Here is a 22668-nt window from a genome sequence, read left to right as displayed (position 1 = left end):
CAACCTCGCCCCTCCTTGTTCCTGAGCTCTCACTGGGCTGTCAGGAGGAGGCTGTGGGACTTTACCTGCTTGAGTGTCCAGGGTGATCTGAGGTATGACAAGGGAAATCACTCTGTACCAGCAGCGAGCGTGGCTTGTACTATTACTTTCATCAACCCAATGTGGGCTGCCCTGAAAAAACAGGACCTTAATTCTCATGCGTTGTTTTTCCAGCCCCGAATTTTCGTTTAATGAGTCTGTCTCTTAGGATCAGGATTAATCTGTTCTGACCTTTTCCCGAGAGCAGAATCCAAAGAAACTAGAATCAGGTCAAGAATAACCTAAGTTCTGGGGGAGCCTGAGTGGCTCTGTCAGTTGTGCATCCAACTCTTGATTTCGGCTGAGGTCATTCTTGGGGTCCTGGGATCAAGCCCCAAGTTGGGTTCCATACTCGGTGGGGAGTCTTCTTGGGATTCTCTCTGTCCCTCGCCCTACACACACACTCTCGCTCACTTGCTCTCTCTCAGATAAGTTAATTAAAAAAAAAGAAAAGAAGAACCACCTAACTCCTCAGTCTCTCTAAAACTACCATCTCAGCAAAGCAGCCAACAGATCAGTCCTCACTAGGGAAAACGAATGTTTTTACAACAGCTGCTAAATGCAGACTATGGGAACAAGATGTGTCTTCCTAGGGAAGATGGAGCACTGGTGGGTTAATCCAGAGCAGCCAGTCTTTATCATACTACTTACATCTAAACCCTTTTGGCTTAAAATGTACATCAGTTTGCAGCATTTCTGCCCAAGTGAGGTTCGGCCACATCCTATTTGCCTGAGCCCTGGATTAAGGCAAAATGAGAAGGCAAGTGCTTTCAGCAGGATCCACAGCTGGGGAGTATGGAGTAAGGGGAAGTAATCCAGGGAGGGGAGGGAAGCAGAGAATGAAAAGAGCACCCTCACTGGGCACATGACCGATTGATTTCCCTGAATATGTAAAAACAGTACTTCAAATAAGCTGTTTCATCACACTCCCCTAGATCTGTCTCCAGATAATCCTGAATAGCTGCTAAGCAGTAGTTGCCACCGGGGAGCCAGAGGATAAATGCAATTTTCATTTCCCCTTGGGATCAAATCCAGCTGAGCAAATGGCCCAGATATAAAGGATTGGCTTGAAGGACCAGGCAGAGACCATCTGCAGTGCCAGCCACGTTGCTGGGGACTGGGTGAGAATTAGAACACCCCAAAGTCCTGAAGGCCATAGTGTAGTTACCTCAGGCTTGTGCTTGTTTCCTTACCCATCTACTGTTCCCATTTAAAAACATTGGAAAAGGGGCAGCCTGGGTGGCTCAGCGGTTTAGCGTTTGCCTTTGGCCCAGGGTATGATCCTGGAGACCGGAGATAGAGTCCCACGTCAGCCTCCCTGCATGGTGCCTGCTTCTCCCTCTGCCTGTGTCCCTGCCTCTGTCTCTTATGAATGAATAAATAAATATAAATAAATAAATAAATACCATAAATAAATAAAAACATTGGAAAAAGAAGATCATTATAATGAATAAGCTAGAACTAACTGCAGTGGTCAAGGAAAAGCACTCTTTATTTTTTTTCCCCATGGTTTATTTCACAACAGGGGTTATAGGAACAACTTTTCTGTTCCGAGCTAGACTCGACCCAATGGAATTGTTCTGATGTGTGCTTAGCAAAATTCTCAGCGGTGAGGTTAACTAGCCAGAGCCCAGAGCAACAGTACACTTTAATTACTGCTCTGAAATCCCGGGGCAAGGGACCAGGTAGGTGGGAGGGGCTAGATATGAGAACAAGGGCATCTGGTTCCAGAACGGCTGGGGTTTTTCCATTCCTTGTTTTTTGGAAATGGAGCATTTTGCTACTTTCCTGGCAGTCCTGAAGCTTCCCAGAGTATTTATGTGCAGACTCATTTTTTTCCCATTGGGTATTTGGTCTCCTTGTTTTGTCTTTTTCTTCCCCGTGAATGGCATCAGGATCTGGGCAGTTAGAGGGTGGGCTGACTGCCATCCTCAGGGCCCCTGCCAAGCTCTGCCATGTTTAGTCTGCCTGTTTCCCCCTCCCACCTCACGTCTGCCAATGCCAGGACTTCATTGACCAGTGCTTTTTGCCTTCCTCAGCTCCCTCTGATAGCATCTTCATTCCAGCACTGTTCCTTAGGACCACTTAAGCAAGGTAGCCTGAACTGACTGGAGAGGATAGAACCTAGCCCACTAAGAAGGCTCTGTGTTTCCGTGATGCCCATCCCTCTGCCCTCAGACCTTGGCAGGAGAATGAGCCAGTGAGGTGAACTCCAGATGGAAAAGATGGGGCAGAAGTAGGGAGGAGCCATCTGAAAAAGCTAGCAAGGGGCACACTCCTTAGACTGGAGAGGGTGTCTAGAAGGGAGGGCTTCCGCTTGGCCAGTGTGAGGGGGACTAGGAGCCACTGCCTCTCCTCCTTGTGCTCTGTCTGGTGTTGCTTTGGGCCAGACATTGATTAGGAAGTTAGGGTGCTTGATCGGCTCTCCATCAGCAGCCAAGCAGGGCAGGTATGTGGATCAATACGGCAGGAATCCAGAGTCCAGGCAGGATCCAGAGTCCAAACAGCAAGGTCATTAAGGCATTTCAGGCCCCTCCTGAGCCATTTAAGTTTTCCCCTGACTTATCTTTGAACTTGAATTAAGCAGCTTCTCAAGCTGCCCATGGTGACTTTGATGGCCCTCTTCAGTCTCTAATGTTGCCAGTACCTCAATGGGTTCATTTCTTCTCAAGAAGTGGTCAGAAAAGGGGGTCTCCTTATGAGAAAACGTGGGCTGGGCCTGCTGACTTCTTTCATCCTTAACATTTGCTTTACAAGTGGGTATCCAGACACAGCTTGTGTCGAGTCCTCTAACTGGATGGGAGGATTAGTTAGAAGCAGAGGGTCTGGCCTTTGCTCACTGGAGCAGGAACCAGAGTGGGAAGTAAAGAGAGGGTGAGACTTTGTGTGGGGGTCCAAGCCACTCCTGTCTTGTACAGTCTGTTTTCGGAATGAGTCAACTTCTGGCCTCGTTGGAAAGGGGAAGTGGCCACGTGTCTCCGCCTGAGCTCTTTGGGAACGTGTAGGACTTGGAAGGGACCTTGGCTCCTGAAAACCAGCCACTTGACATTTGACCTCACCTGATGGATTTGTTACTCGCAGTCCCAAGGATAGACAGTTGGAGGGGAGAGTTGCTCATGTAGAGCTGTAGAAGCCACTTGTCCTCGGTCTTCAGTTAAGAGGGAGGGTTCCTGAGCTTCAGCTTCCTGGAGACTCAGTTCTGGGGCTGAGCCAGTCCTCGGCCCATGTCCTGAAGTTCCTTGGAGCTCTCTGGCACCTTCCGGAGTAAAAGTGGTGGGTACCTTGCTCACCTCAGGGCGGGGGCTTTTGCTCTCTGGAAGTAAGCCGCCTGCAGGTCTGTGAACTAAAAGGCATGGTGGGTTCTCAGGGGCCGTGGGGAAAAATATTTCTGTCCGAGTTGCTGGTAAAGCCAAAAGGCCAAATTCCTCAGAGGGGGCTCCAGGTCCCTCCCAATCACAAATGTCTGCCATGGTGCCCCTTATCTTATTTCCTTCTGGATCTGTGACTTCCCATTGACACAGCTCTGCCATCCTGCTCACCATACCGCTTGCTCCATGGGGACTGCCTTTGGGTGGGCAAGCATTCGGAGCATCTGGCTGGGGGACAGGTGCCCCTGAACTTGCATCTTCCCAGGGGCAGACTGTCTCCTGCTCTCTGCTGACTTCTGCTGCTTTGAGGAAGTGTTCTTCATTCCCTTCAGGTGCTATCTTTTGAAGGATTTCTCCCTGTCCTGGGGATTTACTGTCCACCTCTTGCTCAAGTCTCCCTTTCTCTGTGGCTTCTTCATTCACCTCCCAAGGGCAGATTTCCACTGCTTTAGCAGGAGCCTCTTCTGCTTCCCACGGACACATTTCTGCCACCTTGGCCCCCACACTGCCTGCCACCTCAGAACTGCCTTTGCTTCTGTCAGCAGCTCGTGGGGCTGGCTGTGGAGACGGAGCCCCACAATCTTGCCTCTCCCAGGGACACACTGCCTCCTTTCTCCCATCAGCCCTCTCTGGCTTTTCTTGAGCTGCCACAGCTTTGGGCTCTGGTCTTCCTGGGGCTTTCTCTTTCTCCTCTGGAGGTTTTCCTTTTCTGTCTTGGCTTGCCATTACTTCGTCAGGGACTCCTTCAGTTACCTCCCAGGGGCAGATCTCCGCTTTGGCGCTGCTGTCAGGTGTGGGAGCATCCCACGGGCACACCTCAGCCAGTCCCTGAGAGCCAGCTTTAGGTAGGTTACGGCACTGACTGTCTGGGGGGGAGAAAGCACTGGCTGGGGCCCCACTTTCCCATGGACAGATCGATTGTAGCTCGTGGCTTGCTTCCCTCTCATTTTCAGTAGGGAATTCTCCTGCCGTTGAAGATGAGGCTTTGTCTGGGGTTTTGTGTTGTGGGAGGGAGCCCATCTTTGGGTCTTGTGTCAGGTCCCCTTTCTCTGCTGCCTTATTCCTTACCTCCAAGGAACATCCCTCTGCCACTTTGCTACTCATGCTGAGAGACGAGTCTGAGACCTCAGCACCCTGAGCAGGGGGTTCCCTCAAGTCCTCCCAAGGACAAATAGCTTCCTGCTCTTGACTCTGTTTTGTCTCCTGATTTGATATATCTTCTCCGGAGGAGGTGAGTCTCTCCTTTTCTAGAGTTTTCTCCCCCTGCCTTGCTGAGTCACCTCCGCTCTCTTGTTCCAATCCCATCCCAGGAGCTCCTTCATTCACCTCCCAGGGACAGATCTTGGCTTTCTCACTGGTAGGTGCTTCCTCCGCTTCCCAGGGACACACCTCAGCTGCCCTGCAGCCCACCCGGTCTAGCTCCTGGAATCCAGCTTTTGGTCTGTCAGTGCCCAGAGTGTCAGAATGCCAAGAGGAGCTGCCTGGATCCAAGCTTTCCCAGGGACAGGCCACCTCTCGCTCCCAGGCTGGCCTCTCTGGCATCTTCAAAGCAGTAACAGCTGTCTCACTGGGTCCGGGACCCGCAGAAGCCTTTCCTGTGTCATTTGGAAATTTCCTAGTGGCCTCAACTCCCAAAGCCCTTTCCTGCCTTGCTTCAGCACTCACCTCCCAGGGACAGACCTCAGCCTTCTCGGCAGGCACAGTGTCCTCCGCATCCCATGGACAGACCTCGGCAGTTTTACTTCCCACCTTGCCTGATGTATGAAAACTGGCTTTGGGTCCATCTGTGTCTTGAGAGCCCGGCTGTGGGGAGAAGCTGCCAGGGTCCACGTTCTCCCAAGGACAGACTGCTTCCTGCTTTGGGATCTGTTCCTTGGGCTTTTCCCAAGGTGTGCCATCTCTCATCCCTGATGTTCCAGGTGCTTTCTCCACATCCTTTTGAGATCCTCCTGCTTTTGTTGTCTGGCCCGTTGTCCAGTCCTCTCTTATTCTTTCATTTACCTCCCAGGGACAGAGTTCTGCCCTGGCAGGTGTTACTTCCTTTAGCTCTGGCCTGGAATCTCCCTGGGGACCTACCTGCGTTGCTCTTCCTCCATTGCTAAAGAGTTGGCCACCAACTTTGGCTGAGGAATTATCTAGACGTGGGCTGGAGGGCCCAAGGGCTCTACTCTCTGGGGGACACACTGACTCCTGCTGTTGATGACTTTTCTCCACTGCCTTCCCGGTTTGTTCTCCCATCTCTCCAAAGAGCCCTTTTCTGGAGGCCTTCCCCTTTTCCTGGAGAAATTCTCCACTTGTCCCCTGACTTAGCATTTCCTTTCCTGCTACCTCATCACCCAGCTCCCAGGGACAGATCTCTGCTTTCCTGATAGGAGCATCTCCTGACTCCCATGGACACACCTCCGAGATGCTACTGCCCAAGCTCCCGGAGCACCCTGCAGTTCCCAGGACTGGGGTAGAGACTGCTGAGGGACCCCGGAAATCTGTCCTCTCCCATGGACCAAAAGACTCCAAGTCTCCACTCAGTTTCTGTTCTTTCCAGAAAGTAGCTTTCTTGGAGGTTTCCTGCTTTTCCTGGGGAAGCTTCTTCACTCCCTCCTGGAATGGTTTCCCATTCTTTCCCTCACATGCTTCCCAGGGGCAGAGCTCTGCAATGTCAGGTGGATGAACTTCGGGGCTAATGGCTTCCTGCTGATGCTTCTCCATCCCTCTAGCTTCTGTTCTGCCCACTGCCTCAGACTTGCCCTTGGCTCTATCAGAGTCCTGAGAGGCTGACCGAGGGGACTGACTCCCAGGATCGGTACCCTCCCAGGGACATATGGCCTCCTGCCCTCTGACCAGCCTCTCTGGCTTTTTCCGAGCAACAACCACATTTTGGGGCTCTGGCTTTCCTGAGGCTTTCCCTCTCTCTTGAGTGTCATCTAGATCTTGTCGTAATGCCCCCTTCTTAGGGGCTCCCTCGCTCACCTCCCAGGGGCAGATCTGGGCCTTGTTGCTACTGTCAGGCTGCCACACTTCTGACTCTGTGACTTCCCAGGGGCGTACCTCTGTCACCCTGCGGTCAGCATTGCCTAGGGACTGAAAGCCAGCTCTGAGCAGTTCCCGCCCCGCCACAGCGGCTTCTTTTGCTCGCTCAGTGCTTTTGTCCCCAACCGTGCCCTGCCTGGCTTGTGTCAGTGTAGCAGACCTGGCTTTACCCACTCTCTCTACTTTCCCCTCCCCTGGACCCTGGGATGGCCTCCTACCTCTGTCAGCTTGTTCCCTGCTGCCCTCCTGGTGACAGACTTGAAGCATTCTGCTGGTGTGAGCGTTCTGTTGGTTCTGGAGGGACTCCTCATCCTCGCAGGGTGCAAGGGCAGCCTGCTTACTCACCGCCTTGGGCCGGCCTAGCCTGGGAGACCTGGGGCACGCCCCCACACCCTCTCCTGAAGCTCTTCCCTTCTCGGTCTCGGGACTCTCTTCCCTGCTCTCCTTCTCTTTGTGAGTGCTCCGAGAACGGGTCAGCGCTTTGATAGCCAAGCCTAGGCTGTGCATGGAGCCCTGCTGAACAGGGGTCTTGAGGCTGTGGGATTTAGAGAAGACCTTGGGCTTGTCCTCGTCCCCCTCATCAACTCCCCCTTGGACACGTCCATCCTCTATGTCCACCCCATTCTCTCCAGTGCCCCTTCTTTCGACTGCAACAGAGAGGGCTCTCCAGAGCTTGGCCCGAGCTGGGGCAGGGGACAGGCTGCTTCGCTCTGGGCCTGAGGGAACTTCCTGAGCCACATTTCCTTTCTTGACTGGCAGTTCTGCATTCTCCCAGGGGCAGATGAAGGTGAGTAAGCTGGGGCTTTGGGGGGGTACCGGGACTGGTGCCAGGGCAGGGACGGGGACCGAGGTCAGGACTGGGACCGGGACCGGGGTCGTGGCTGGGGCTGGAGCTGGTATCAGAGCTGGAGCCAAGGTGGAGGTGGGAGATAGCATCCTTGGCTCTCCCGGGCAGGTTCCAGACAGGGCCATGATGGGTGTGGAGACCTGGTGCCGGACAGGTGGGTGAGGCAGCCTTCTGGCAGCCTCCTCCTGAAGCCTCCCGGTGGTGTGGGAGCTGTCCACACTGCGGCTCTTGGCTGGGGAGGGTGGGGCTGACAGGGGGGCCCTTTGAGCTCGCTCCAGCCTCCTGGCCGACGGCCTCCTCCCGGGGCTCGCCGAGGCTGCCTCGGCCTTCTTTCTCTCCTCTCGCTCCTTGGCCTGCCGATAGGTCTCCTCCAGGTAGGCCTGGCTGGCCACGAGCAGGGCCTTTTCCCGGGAGCCTGCCACCACGCTCAGCGACTTCTGCAGCGGCGCGGGCCGGGCCCTGGGGAGCCTCTCGCCCACCGTCAGGTTGTGGGCACTGGCCGACCTGAAGCCCAGGGCGGGGGGCCCCTCCCCTGACTCCCGACTCTCCCTGCTTTCCCTTGAGGCCTTCTTGGCCAGCTTCCTCCGCAGCAGCGAGTCGAGGAGCGGCGGGTCCTGATCCCGGTGGTGGCCGTGGCGGTCGTGGTCGTAGGTGCTGCGGGACTTGCGCAGGGGCGGGGGCCCTTCGGACTCCTGGAGGCCGGAGCCGAGGAGCCGGCGGCGCGAGGAGCCGGGCAGGCTGCTGCGGCTGGGGGAGCCCGAATCCCGGGAGTGCTGGCGGGCCAGGGCCTCTGGGAACTCGGCCAGGTACCTCATGAAGGAGCGGCCCAGGCCCTGGCGCGAGCTGCCCCGCTTTTTAGGCAGGTGCGGGTTGTTCGCGGCCATTTCCTTGGTCTTGTGGACTTCCAGCTGGGCGTAGAGCTTCTTTAGCTCGTCCTGGGGGGCGGGGGGGGGGGGCGTGAGGAGAGCAGATCCCACTGTCATGGACAGCGAACCTCCGGCTTCTGGCTGCCCTGCCTCTGCCCCCAGCCATTATCTGCACCATTTTCTCCGGAGCATCTCTTCCTCACCAAGTTGATTCCCTCCCTGCTTTGCAAATTCTCAGAACCTACCCCGTCCACCCTGAGTCACGTCCACTCAGCTCTGTGGGTGCAGGTGCACTCTTTCCCCTGGGGCGCTGGGTCTGATGAGGGGCCAGGAAGCCTGGGTTCGAGGCTCCTGGCCCAGCATGTGCCCGAAGGCTGTTTTCTAGAGCGCTGGGAGCCTCTGCTTCTATGAAGTAACAAGAGCCCGCTGCCTGCTGTTAGCTTCCTTAGGAGGATCCCGTGAGATTGATGGTGTGAAAAGTGCCATATTCAGGTGCAAGTGAGGGAATGGGACATTGAGAGTCTCATACTTTGGATCTCTCCCCAGAGCCAGCATCGGGAGAGAGACTGGGTGCTGCTCCACAAAGTGGAGGTTCCAGGGTGGCTCTGCCCTGCTCGGCTGGGGCCTCAGTGTAAGCCTGTTCCCAGGGGGGCAGAGTCCAGACAGTGAGGAGGACACAGGGTTGGGGCAGGGAAGGACAGGCAGAGGCGGTCGGGACAAGGAGGGGAATTAGGAGAGGAAAACAAGTCAGGTATACAGGTGGCCCCCGTGGAGATGAAGGGAACGGACAAAGTGGCTTCCCGAGGTTTTTCCCACACCTTAGATCTTATGAAACAACAGGCTTAGACCACCAGGTTTCCTTATTTTCTACCCACTGAGCTTGTCATTTGGGTACTGTGATGTGACACCCTAAGCAGAAAAAGAAGAGCAAAGATGCTCTCCTGATGTAAGACTCTAAGACTGCCAGGTCCAGGGAATGGGTATCCCGCTGTGGAAATCTCTGGTAGTCCCATAGCTGGCCCAAGTGTGCTGGGCCCTGTAGGGCTTCTTAGTCTGCCCCTCACAATGCCCCTGCTGAGTGGGAGTGAGCTCTTACTTGTCAAGTGGCCTGGACCTCAGGGATTTGGTTCTAGGCCTCTGGGTGGTGTATGACCTCCTCTGAACAGGGTCAGGGGAAGCAGCCTAAGCCAATAATGGAGAATGGAGGGAGGGCAGGTCTTAGAGGGAAAGCTAGGGGCCAGAGAGGGGACCTGCAGTGGTACACAGCCCAGGTGGCAGGACAGGAGTGATTTTGCAACCGAAGGAGGCACAGAGGGCAGCACATACCCGAATGTCTCCAGGGTCCAGGCTGCGCTCACTCCAGGCTGAGGCAATGCTGCTGTCCAGGTAGGAGCCTGAGCGCTGCAGGTCCAGCTCATCCTCGTACACCTCATCCACCATCTCCTCTCGGGGAGGAGCCCCCGGCCTCTGGAACTGACCAAGGTGGGTGTGACAGGGGGCAGGGGTGGGGGTAAGAGTCAACTTGGCTCCCTCTTTACTCTGCTTCCCACCTGCCCCATGGAATCCATCTTTGTGCATCTTCACCTCCCTCTCTAATTCGCAATCCCAATGGCATGAAGAGTTTTGCTCCTTGTTATTCTCCCTGATTTTCTTTAGCTCAGAGACTGGGGAGGGGGGTGTCCTACACAGCTGACAATTCCTAGCTGTGTCCTTCAGCTCCCGGACCTCTCTCTCTGTAACTGCTTCCAAGTTGGTTTTTCAGAGTCCATCAAACTAAACCGTTGGTTGGGTAACAAGGACCCCTCCAGCCCTAGCTCTGATTTCCTTTGCCCTGAGATGGGAGGCAGAGATACAGTAGCTTCCTCCCAACCCCCACCCCAAGCGGGCTCCTCCTCCAGCCCCATGTGGCTCAGCCCACTCACCCCAGGGTGTCATCCTCACTCTGGCCTGGAGAGGGCGCTGCAGTTGCAGCAGCTCCACGGTTCCCCTTACAAAGAGGTTGGGGTTTGGCTCACAACCAGGATGGGAAAGACCTCACCTTAGGAATGAAGATCAGAGCCAGTGTGGTGGTGACCGTGCTATGGGTGTGGAAGAAGAAGAGGAGCAGGGTCCAGTCTGGGTGCAGGGAAGGAACCAGCACAAACCTGAGGGTGAGGGAGGGGAATGTTAGCTGTGGGTGGGAGTGACCTCTTCCCCACCCCACCCCCACCTGTCTTACTCGCTCATCCCCCAACCCCAGCCCTGATCTCCATAGAGGTTCTGGGTGGGTTGTAAAGGGCACTTTTCCTTCTTCAGGCCCTCTCTAGGATGTAGATCCTACCTCAAGGCTCATGTTAACACCCACCTCCAAGAAGCCCTCCCAGACTACTCTGGTTACCTAGAGCACAGACTCATGCTCCCCAACTCTCTTATGGACTGCCCTGTGGGTTGCTTCTGCCTCCACCACAAGACCAAGTCCTTGTGAACATTCATAGCAGGTCTACTGCTGGATCAGCTGATGTGTAAGGGGAGGGAAAAGTCTCCATCCAGGGAGGATGGAGCACGTGTGGGAAGAAGCATGGTGGAAATGCGGGAGATGTGGCTTAAGAATAGGAGAATTGGGAGTGGGTTTCCTCTTTTGGGGTGTTGGGTGAAATGTGGGGTACAGGAAGGGTATCTGTGAGAAGAAAGAGCTACTAGTGGGGGGGCTTTCCTTGGCTTGCTGAGGCGTAGCTGTGCTGCAAGGATGGCTGTGAGATGGGGTTCCCTGGCCTGGGAGAGGCAAGGGTGATGTGAGGTGGGTAGGTGTCGCAGGCAGGAGGGCCTGTCCTCACCTGGCTGTGTGGAAGGCAGCAGAGAGCAGCAGCTCATTGTGCAGGGCGATGCCCATATAGCGCGGCTCGTGGAAGGCTGAGGGTACAGCTCGGGTGGCATAGCAGAGAAAGCTGCCCCAGCACAGGAGCAGCATCTCGGCTGCAGGAAGGTAGGGGGCAGAGAGTCAGGCACCACCCCAGCAGCCATGGGGCCCCTTTCTGTGTTGGGTGTGCTGGGGAGAGCCTGGGCCAGGGATCCAGGGACAAGGCAGGAGGACCAGGTCAGGAGGACCCCTAGAGGTCTGTACAGAGGTCTGTAGCAGAGAGGGCCAGAGTGAGGGGGACTCAGCAGAAGCAGCTCACCCACAACCATGATGTAGTCCCAGCGGTCGTGATGGCAGAGGTAGAAGTGGCGGCCCGTGGGAGTGTGGCCTCGGGCTACCAGGGGCGTGTAGATGCCTCGTTCCAGGGCCCCCACCGTCCACACCACCAGGAAGCCCAGCACTAGCATCAGGAGCAGCCCCAGCCGCTGCAGCAGACGCCCATCGCTCAGGTGGGGGCCCCGCTGGGCCGATCGAGACAGGAACAGCTGGAGCACTCTACAAGGGTGTGGATGGTGGATAGAGGCATAGGGGGAGGACCAAGGAGAGGGGGCCAGGTCTCTGGCCTCTGCCCATGGCTTCCTTCCCCTCCACACATGCCTGTTCTCTTGTCCTTCCCATGGTTTGCTGCCTCCCTGCCCCCCAAAATGTTACATGCTGGGGAGGGCTATGGTGATAGGGGCAGGCCTGGGGCACGGGGTGGTGGTGCACAGAGGAGTAGAGCTGGTAAGGGTCTGGCTGTGAAGAACACTCCATCCCAAATGAGCTGGGGCTGCCTGGAGTGAGCAGCATGAGAGCAAGCTCCGCCTCAGACCCTACCTATAAAGCTTGAGTATAATGGTGCCGTAGACAGCGGCAAAACCCAGCAACCGGACCCAGCGGAGAGCGATGCAGCGGAATACACTGGGCTTGAAGTACAGGATGAAGACCTGGTTGGGGAGGATGGGGACAAAAGTCACTGCTCTCCCATGCACTTCCTCTATGCACTAGGCCTAAGCTAAGAGCACCACTGATCTTCCTAATAGCCTTGCCATTGTGGCACTATCACCTCCATTCTGTAGAGGAGCAGCTGAAGTATCAGAGAGGTTGGGTAATTTGTCCTCTAAGTCATACAGTAGGCCGTAGAGCTCTTTTTAGCCTGAACTCTTTGGCTCCGGAGCTCACTAGGCTAGCCTGCCATTTGTAGATATGAGCACAGGGATTTTGAGGTCTCCAAATCTCCCAAGAAGGCAGAAAAGAGGAAGGATTCTGGGGTTTGGAGGGTACCAGGTGGGGATCAGGTAGGTTCAAATTCTGGCCACAAACTCACAGGGAAGTAGAGCAGCAGGGATCCAAAAAGGATGGCTTCCAGCAGGACAACTCCAGAGGCTCGGATCCTCTGTGAACCCAGGAAAGAGAGAGGCATGTGAGCAGGGCAGCCAGAGGACAGAGCCTGGACGATGGGGGAGAATCTCGGCCTTTTTTTTTTTTTTAAAGATTTTATTTATTTATTCATGAGAGACACACAGAGAGAGAGAGAGAGAGAGAGAGAGAGAGAGATGCAGAGACACAGGCAGAGGGAGAAGCAGGCTTCATGCAGGGAGCCCGACATGGGACTAGATCCCGGGTATCCAGGATCACATCTTGGGCTGCAGGTGGCGCTAAACCGCTGCGCCACCGGGGCTGCCCTCAGCCTCTTTTAAAGGTCATTCAGTAGCCCTGGGCTAAGGCCTCACCCTGTAATATCAGCCATGCCCCCCACTCCCACCCCAGGCCTTTGGCTGCACTGGCACTAAGTCTGGCCAAGACCTAGGTAGCACATAGCTCCTTCCCCCAGCCCATGCCTCTCCCAGTCCCAGCCTGGGCCTTGATGCAGACCTGGGCTCCAATCACAAGTTGCTGGAGCTAGAGGGAATCTCACGCATTCCTCCAAACTTTGGGTCAGACTGCTTATTTGTCTAGGTAACCCCTTCTCTGCCTGGTAACCATTCAGTTGACCTTCAATTCTGGCTCAAATGTCATGCTCTCCAGAAAGGCTTTCCCAGGCCATCCCAGGCAGGACAACTAATGGGGTCCTCTCCCTGAGCTGCCACAACAACAAGCACACACTTCTATCCTCGCCTCTGTTTTGCTGTGTTGTCATTCTCTATATGCCTGCTTCCTCTGTTACACTGGGAGCTCCATGTGGGTCTGGATCACCTCTCTCCAGTGCCTACACAGTGTTGTGAATCAGGTCCAATACCTACATTTTGCAGGTGAAGAAGCAAATGAAAGGCAGTGGGGTCACTTGCCCAATGTCACATGGTGGGTTAGATTAAGAATGAAGACCAGAACCCATTTCTTCTGAGTTCTAGTCTTAGGGAGTCTCTGGTCTCGAGTTGATGCTAAGGACCCAAGATAGGGAGGATGTGCTGGAGAGAGATGTGGGGCCTTCCTTGCCTTGCTCCGGCGGCAACGGTAGGAGACCAGCATGCTCAGGAAGACGGCCAGCATACAGCAGGCCTGGCAGGCTAGCAGTGCTGCCCGCAGCGCCAGGGCTTCCTCCACCAGGCACGGCGTGGCATCTATGCAGCTGGTGCAGCCCTCGGCACATCGCTGGCACTGCAGCAGCCTCCCAGAGCTGCCTTGAGAGGACGCGAATTGTCCAGTCGGCTGGGCAGCACTCTTTTCTAACCCTATAAAGAACAAGATGGGTGCAAGGAGAGGGGCATGGCCGGGGCACCCCAGCCTTCTCTCCCCCTGGTCACCAGAGCCCTCTCCCTGCCCTGCTTGTGGTCTGTCACCTCTGTGGTAGGGCTGGCACAGGGGAAGAATGAGGAAGTAGATGTTCCCAGGGGACGACCTGGTAACAGGAAGTGGTGATGCTAGGCTAGAGCTCATTGTAAGTTCAACTTGGATCAGATTGGCATGTTGTGGGCTCATCTTTAGAAGGCACCCTGGACTGGATCCTACCTGTGTCTCCTGCTTCTCCCAACCTTCTGCCCTTGCCCCACAAGACTCTCAGTCTTTTTTCCCCAGATGCCCCCTTCACCCAGCCCAGTCTGGCCCTCACCACAGTTAACATACCCCCAGAGTGGCTTGCCCCATAGAAGCCGGGTCGGCAGCGGCAAAGGTAGTGGCCAAGGACAAAGCCCCGACTCTCCAAGGGGACACACTGTGGGGATGACAAACATGATAGGTATTTATATGGGACTTTCCATATATAGTCCAATCACACCTATATGCCTACATCATGCTTCAAAGGTTCCCATCAGCCTCCCTCTTTGGCTCACAGGTGGGTTTAAAAGGCCCCCACGGAGGAGCAGCTTCCCCTACCAGGGGCCATCTGGCTTTGGCACAGGACTGCTTTCCTCAGCCCTAATGCCATGCTAATGCCAGGCTGGTGGGATGCCAAGGCCAGCTCTTTATTCCACCTCCATCCATTGATGTTTGCCCAGCAGGGGATGGAGCAGACCTCTGAGCCAGGCAGGGAAAATGAGCACATGGATGAGGTCAGATCTGCTGTAGGCAGTGGCTTGAGACAGAGCAGTGGGGCAGAGGAAGGGGTCTGCCTTGCGAGATTCCATATCCAGCACCTGACTTCACCTAGAAAAGTTATAGGGTGGGTACTTCTGAAACTGTGGCTCAGCTTCCCTTCTTGCCTGGAGCACTAGAATGCGCTATGTTCCTGCCACAGTCTGCACAATCAGACCAATGCATACTGAGACATAATGTGGCTGGGTTTAATAATGCACTGCATAATGGGAGCCCTTCTCCATCCCTGGACTTACAGTTCCGAAGACAAGTGTCCCAAAGAGCGACAGATGCCCGAACCTGCCCCACCTCCCAGTAGGCTGCAGGGTTTGCTTTGGCTTCGGTTCAGCTCAGGAACAACACACAGTCAAGTGCAACTGTGGAGAGGATTAGTTCACTGGCCTCCCGGTTTCTCAGTCCTGGACTTGCAGGATTACCAGCCATTGCCTCCCATCATCCAGATTCTCCTACATCCATGGCTTTGATTCTGTTGGCATCTGGCTTGGGTTCCATCACCTTTACCAGTCCCAGAGCTCTTCAAGTTCCTTCTTTGGTTAGATTCCTCCCACACCTCAACCAACAATTGCACTTAGGAGCCCAGAGCTCGGTCAACATGGACAATGTGGTCCAGGAGAAGGGAAAGGGATGATTAATAGGGGCTCAGGAAGCAGTCCTGGGGATGGATCCTAGAGTACCCAGTACCAAAAGGGAGAGCAGGCAGGGAGGCATACTGAGATTTCAAGGAATGAGGGTGGCTGTCTTCAGGAGCAGATGGGGGGTAGGCTGTAAGTGTCCTCACTTTTTCTTTTTTTTGTATGTAGACTCTACACCCAACATGGGGCTTGAACTCCAGCCCCCAAAGATCAAGAGTCACATGCTCTACGGGCTGAGCTAGCCAGGTGCCCCCTTATTTTTCCTTTTCGATGCTCATATTTTTAATTATTCATTCAACTTTAGTGCCTATTATGTCTCAAGCAGGAGGATTTGGGAATTTCTCAGAAATGACCGTCAACATATCATTTCTGAATTTACTTTTTTGTATTTTTAGTTTTTATTTATTCTTTTAAAGATTTTATTTATTCATGAGAAAGGCAGAGACATAGGCAGAGACATAGGCAGAGGGAGAAGCAGGCTCCCCACAGGGAGCCTGATGCGGCACTTGATCCCAGGACCCCAGGATCACGACCTAAGCCAAAGGCAGATGAAGGCAGACACTCAACCACTGAGCCACCCAGGTGTCCCTAGTTTTTATTTTTTATTGAGGTATTTTTTGACAGTAAGTGTCCTCATTTTTAGAAAGCCTGGTTTCTCAGGGCACCTGGGTGGCTCAATGGGTTAAGCATCTGACTTCAGCTCAGGTCATGATCTCAGGGTCCTGGGATGGGCTCCCTGCTCAGTGGGGAGTCTGTCCCTCTGCCCATGCCCCTCACCTCATGCTCACTATTTCAAATAAATAAATCAATAAATAAAATCTTAAAAAAATAAAAATAAAATAAATAAAATGCCTGGTATCTCATTTCTGCTCTCTCATCACTAGGGATGCCCCTGAAGCCTAAGGCTTTCGTTAGTTGCTCCTGGGAGCTGGGTGATAGCAGTGATGGGAAAGAGAAAGGGAGGCAGGACCCCAGTGCCCCACCCCACCATCCTTCTTATCCTCACCTGGGTGCTGTTGAGATCACACATGTGTGTGTTAGAGTACCAGCCTGGCCCGCTGGCACACTGATTGATGTCCACACTCTGAAGATCCACGTCCATCTGCACCTGCCCCCTAGGGCAGTGAATTGGCAGTTAGGGGTACAGTGAAGGATGCCAAGGTGGATATGTGTCTCTGGGCCCCAGACTAGGGAGCAATGCAAGCTTCACAAGCTTTAGCCTAGTGATTACAGTGTGTCAGGACAGAGGGCACACCTGCTTTCCATTTCTCCAGTGCTTTTCATCCTGTTTCTGTGGGCAAATCTTCTTCCCTGGAGGTTGTTCCCCCAAATCCCTCAGCTTTTCAACATCCTAGCATTTCCTGGTTTCTATCAATGGGTAAAGGGAGGGAGCATGTCAAGACATGTGGGGAGCTGGGGCTCTGATGATCTGTCCAAAGGAGATTTCCACACTTCTCCACTGCATGTATAGACACACACACACACAGAGCTCAGCTATTAACCACCCCCTCACTCTGGCCAAACCAGATCAGAATTGATCACAGCAAAGGAACTATGGAATGGAGCTGCCTGGCCTAAGTGCTCCCAACCCCTGCTCTGGGCTGAGTGGGTAGAGCTGGATAGGAGCCAGGCTGCTGGCTGGCAGGAGGGAGAGCCTGCTGAGAGCAATGAATAGGGACACATAGCTGGAAAAACAATGTGGATTGTTGCACGCCTTGCAATTCTGTGCCCATTTGCTTCCTCTTTCCCACCAGGGCTCCCAATCACCTCTTTATTCCGGTTGCAGGAGGAACTCAGTTATTTGAAGGGTACCAGGCAGGACAGGCAGGACTGGAACCTACTTCATGTAAGAATATAGCCATTGGGAGTGACCCTGGGGACCTGGCCAACTCCTAAACAGAAAGGGCAATGGTTCCAAGCTTCCTCCTGAAGAACTTTTCTTCCCTTGGAGAAACCTCCTTTTGTAGCTCTAGATTGCTAGAGAGCAGCAGGTTTGACTCCTGGAGTGCCCACCTGGCTCCCCCAAGACAGCTCACACATGGCCTATCACTGTCATCCACACCATACCCTCTCCTGCCTTCTATAATCTGGGGGCCAAGACCTATGCCCAGCTGTACACACGCCTATGTGTATACCTATGGATAAGTGGATTGATTCATAACACTATGTACACTCACACCTGTATGTGTTAACAGACAGTTACGGATTCCCAGAGTCAACTGCAAATATACACAGCTGAATGCAAATAGACACATCTGTGCCCCCCAGATACATATGCGTGTGCCAAATGGCCCACTCACAGCTGGCTGGACTTGAGGCCCCCACCCTCACATACCCACAAATGCGTCAAATACTGCACAAACCTACTTACCTGACCTCTGGGCTGAGGTCTGGCTTGAGTCCATAGAAGGTGGCAGAAAGTGTGATAAGCCAGCCAGGACGGAGCTGACCCTCCTGGCATTCCAGAAAGGGAGGAGATAGCTTCACATGCTGCATGTCCCCCACATAGCCATCCCCCTGTGGCCACTTGGGGCTGCCGAGGCTCCCTAGGTCATTGGTCAGCACTCGCTTCTGTAGGGAAGAGGTGTCCGGGGCCCGGGTAGGGCTCTCCTTCTGTACTCTGCTCCCAGACAAGTCTTGAAGGATGGTCTCCTCCCCCATCCGGGTGGCCTGCAGGGCCAGCTGCAGGTGGCTGGCCCCTGGTGGAGGGTCAAAGGTCAGAAAAGCCCGGTATGCCCTTGGGTCCCCCTCGGCCACACTGCGGACCAGTGCCTGGTACCACTCCACATCCTCCTCCACACTGGACTCACGGATGTCGTTGGCTTGTAGCAGCATGTTGAGGAAATTAGCAGCCTGGACGAGGGTGCCTGCTGCCCTCCATAGGACTGGGGGGAGCCCTGGTCTGGCTCCTGCGCCATGGGCTTCGTAGCGCTCACTGCAATTAGCCCCCAACAGCTGTTGGGCATCACCAGAGTAGAGAAAAGCCAGGGCTGCCTCAGCCCTCTCTGGGGGCACCCACATGGGCACAGACCCCAGTCTGACTTGGGAGGACAGAGGTGGCAGAGAGCGGGAGGGCCGCGGACCCCCCAGAGCCCAGCTGCAGAGGAAACAGCAGCCCAGCAGCCCCCACACAGGGTGGGGTGAGACCACTACCCTGGTGCCCATCCTCAAGGCAGTTCTCGGGTACCTTGTGGTCCAGGCTGCCTGGGGAATCTGGTGGCTCAGGAGAGCCCAGGCAGAGGCTGGCTGGCTCCACGCCTCCTATCCTGGCTTTCTCTCTTCCTCTCTCCCCCTCTCTCTCACACTGCGCTGTCTTGCCTGTTTTTCCTGCTCTCTAACGTCATCAGCTGGCTTCTAGATGTAGGCATGAGGGCTTTGCCCCTCCTCTGTCAGTGTGACCCCCCATTGCAAACCCTCTTAATCCTGGCACCACCCCTCTTCCCTCCTCCTCTCATCCAGCATCGAGGCTCCCTCCCCCCACTCCCCATCACACATCGGGCTCCACGGAGAGAGAAATGGGAGGGGAGAGAAAGAGACCAGTCGTTCTCTCCCTCCCTCTGCCCTTTGCTCCATTAGGAGAGATGGGCAAATCCAGGATGGGGCACCATAGCAACCGCAGATGAGCTGTGCCCCTCTCTCCACCCCTCTGCTCCACTCAGCCTCCTGGCAGCGATTGCGACGGGCATGATCTAGGGCCAAGCTTCAGCTCCTGGCAATCTGCTCTGACTGCCTGTACCCCCCTGACACAGTGCTGCTGAACCGGAATTTGAGATTGGGGTGGCAAGGGTGGAGAAGAGAGCCTGATATAACCACAGTGGATCTTGGACAAACTGTGGCAGTTTATAAAGTGTTTTTCCTGTGTGTTATCTCAAGGAATCTTCCCCACTAGCACATATATAAGGTCAATATTCTTATCCCCATTTCACAGATGCAGACATTGAGCTCAGAGACTCACCTGAGATCACATAGTTGCTCACGTTGAGACTCAAACCTGGAGCTCTGACTCTCCACGCTGGCCCTGGTCAAACTCCTATGACCCTGTTACTCAACCTCAGAGACATTAATAAAGCCTCATTAGAGAGGTGGAATCCAAGACCCAGAGAGGTAAAAGGACTTCCCCTAGGATCACACTGGCCTTCCTGACAGAGTGGGAGCCTCAACGAGGAGGCTCCCCTGGATGGGGAGCCTCTCTTCTCCAGCGCCACAGAGGTAACAACTACAGCCAATGCGCTCTCTCTCTCTCTCTCTCTCTGTGTGTGTGTGTGTGTGTGTGTGAGATGGGGACAGGGAGAAGAGAGTGAACAAAGTTTTGTTTCTGCTACTTCCACCTTCATTTTGTCATCCTAAGTCCTATCTTCCTTCATTCATGAAAACTGTGTCTAACTTCTGTGTTCTTTCCGGCTTTCCCCCCCACCTTCCACATCCTTCCTTTCATTGGGCACAATAACTGGTGTGTGTGTCGGGAGGAGGTAGAGTTAACACTCCTTGGCTCCAGAAGGGTGTGGAATCTTGCAGGTAGCCATAAAACAAAGCTCCTGCCTTCCTCTCCCTCTCTCTTCTGTCACTGATGGGCAACCCGTTCAGCCCCAGATCTGGACCCACATACACAGGTTGTCTCTTGTCTCTTGTCTCTTGTCTCTTCCTCAAATCTTTGATGACCCAGAGCACTGAGTGTATGCAGGAAAGGATGAATGATGGTTGCTAAAAACTCCCCTTGCTTTACAGGTAGGCTCTGCAAACAATTCTTCTTTGGAACCTAAGTGGGAATGTAAGAGGTGGGTGGGGGGCATGAGGGCAACCCCCCAGGAGAACCCCTGTGATGTCAGAACTGAAAGTGCCTCTCTGGCCTGGACCTTTCTCCAATAGAGAAAGAAACTAAAACTAAAACTAAAACAGGAGGCCAGTGGAGTTGACCTCAAAGCCACAACGTCCATGAGTGGAGTCAGACCTGTATACACATGCATAGTCCTCTCTGTGGCCTCTGTGATTCTGGGTGCTAAGAGAGGGGTGAGGGTGCCATTCCAAGTTCTTGGTCTTATTGGTTACTGTTCGTGGAGGGCCCCAAACACACATTGTTTTGGTCCTCTAAGAAGCTTTTCATAATAACTACTAACGTTTGTGTCGCGTTTTAGCATTTCTTTTTTTTATTTTTAAGATTTATTTATTTATTCATGAGAGACACACAGAGAGAGGCGGAGACATAGGCAGAGGAATAAGCAGGCTCCCCACAGGGAGCCTGATGCGGGACTTGATCCCAGGACCCTGGGATCACAACCTGAGCTGAAGGCAGCCACTCAACCGCTGAGCCACCCAGGCACCCAGTGTTTTAGCATTTCTGTGTAAGTTTTCATTTAACGCCTCACAAACCCCCCTCAGGGAGGATTATTACTGAACTGTTTTTATCAATGAAACACAGGTTCAAAGATACTAGATTGTTTGCTCTTGGTCATACATCCAGGAAATGGTGTGCTTAGGACCCAGAGTTACTGGCAAGTTCCAGAGAAGCAGGGACAGTGGCTGTCTCCCCCATCACTGCACTCCCAAGGTCTAGCCCATTGCTGAATGACTAAGTGAACCTCAGGACTGGTTTCAGTTCTCTTGAGTTTTTCTTCCCAGACCTTTGAACCTAGGGTCCTGATGCTTCAGGGACTACCCAGATAGGCCTCAGTGAAAGAGATATGTGTAGACACAAAACCTGTTCAACAAATACACACAAACCCAACACATACAAAAATAATACTTCCTTTGCTTGAAGCTTAATTTTCAATACTTTTACCTAGGACCTAGGTTATAGGCCTGGACATTTAAGGAAATGGAGAAAGGTAGTATTCCTTGCCCTCCCTTAGAAAGAGCTCTGTGTGTTCCCCTGTGCCTCTGTGTGCTCTGGTGGAGTGGAGATACCCCAAATGGGGATACACCAGGTGGGAACATAGTTTCCCTCCCCGGCCTAGTAAGTAGTTGGGCAGCAGAGGGCACTGCAGAGCCACAGATCTTGCATTCATGGGCTAATCAGTTCTGGGGGTTTGCAGAGACAACCAGAGATCTCAGGGTGGTCTTAAGTCTCAGGGGTTCTGTGATCCTATAGCAATTTCTGTTCTTTTCTCCAGAAATCTGAGTGACACCTGCAAGGTAGCTGAGGGAAGGTGAGTGGTTTTGAGTTTCACCATACTTTTTCAAACTGTGTGACCTTAGGTAAATAACTCTGGGCTTCAGTTTCTTCATGGGCAAGGAAAGATATCGTGTTGTGCAAAATTAGAGATGAATTTGTATCAGGCACCCCTTGCAAAGCATGAGGTAGAACAACCATCCGGTTGTTGGAACTTGTTCCTTGACCTTGTGGAGTTTACAGCTTAGTAGGAAAGACTGATTTTACTCCAGTAACCCCATGGATAGATGGAAAAATACACCTGTGTAATAAGTGCAACAAAGGAGTGGTCTTGGAGCTGGAAGGGCAGGAAATAAATGATGTGGGAAACAAAGACAGAAGAGAAATCATTAAATTTTCTTACTACTCACAGCCCATTGACAAGTCCTTGAAACAGGCAGATTGACATTCTTCTAGGAACTCAGCTGCCTCAATATTAATACTTTGCTAAGGGCAAAAGGCAATCTTAGCCCAATGCCCAGGATCCTGTAAGTCTTTTTTAACATATAAAAATTCCTTTAGAAACTTTCTTTATCTCTAAACTCCCCCCAAGATATGTGTTGGCAATCATCCCCCAAGCATATGACCCATCTGAAGGGTCATATACACCTGAAGGGTCTCATGACTAAGGTTTTATTAAATGGTAATAAGTGACCCTTTCCCAACAGTAGCCAGCCCCCTCAAGGTCCTGGAAACCCTGCTTCCAAATTCCTTAGAGATTCACACTATACCTAACCCCCTCCCAACTTGAAAGTATATAATGGGCCACTCCTCATGACCCCAGTGCATCTCATTCTGCCCACAGGTCCTGCCCCTGTGCTTTCATAAAGTCACCTTTCTGCACCAAAGACGTCTCAAGAATTCTTTCTTAGCCATCAGCTTCAAACTCTAATGTCTTTTCCCATATCAGTAAGTATCCAGGTAGAGAGGTTTCCCTGAGGGAGTGAGGAATGATTTCAACCTCAGGATAAGTAGGAGTTTACTAAGCAAAAAGAGAAGGAAAAAAACCTTTCAAGAAAAGGGAATAGGTTATGTAATGGCCATATGTGTATGACCTTCACACAGGGCTAGCAGAACTGCCAGAGAGAGAGAGAACAAAGTGAAGGTTGGTGGGAGAAGAGGCCGGACAGAAGCAAGAGTTAGATCACACAGGACCCCAAGGCCTCCTTTAGGAGTATTATCTTCAGCCTAAGGCAAATGGGAAACCATGAAGAGTTATAATCACAGGTTACAGACAAATTTCCATGTTATTTTTATTTTTAATTTTATTTTTAAGTAATCTGTACACTCAACGTGGGG

At 53.3% G+C, this 22668-nt stretch overlaps 1 protein-coding gene across 1 annotated transcript; it reads right to left on the bottom strand.

The window, feature by feature from the left end:
• Positions 1-1552: 1552 nt before the first annotated feature.
• On the bottom strand, positions 1553-18659 carry GPR179 (G protein-coupled receptor 179). Its single transcript, XM_025440025.3, has 11 exons — positions 17596-18659; positions 16231-16339; positions 14125-14212; positions 13498-13733; positions 12389-12457; positions 11899-12008; positions 11342-11577; positions 11000-11138; positions 10225-10330; positions 9513-9659; positions 1553-8255 (listed from the first exon to the last, which is right to left on the bottom strand). Exons 1-11 carry the CDS (start codon positions 18387-18389, stop codon positions 3150-3152), a joined length of 7140 nt encoding a protein of 2379 aa, XP_025295810.1. The 5' UTR covers positions 18390-18659; the 3' UTR covers positions 1553-3149.
• Between the last annotated feature and the right edge of the window lie 4009 nt (positions 18660-22668).

The sequence above is a fragment of the Canis lupus genome, chromosome 9 (genome assembly GCF_003254725.2).
Source record: "Canis lupus dingo isolate Sandy chromosome 9, ASM325472v2, whole genome shotgun sequence".
Taxonomy (NCBI): Eukaryota; Metazoa; Chordata; class Mammalia; order Carnivora; family Canidae; genus Canis; species Canis lupus.
Note: the sequence above shows the minus strand (reverse complement) of the source record. Positions and strands in the feature narration are given on the sequence as shown.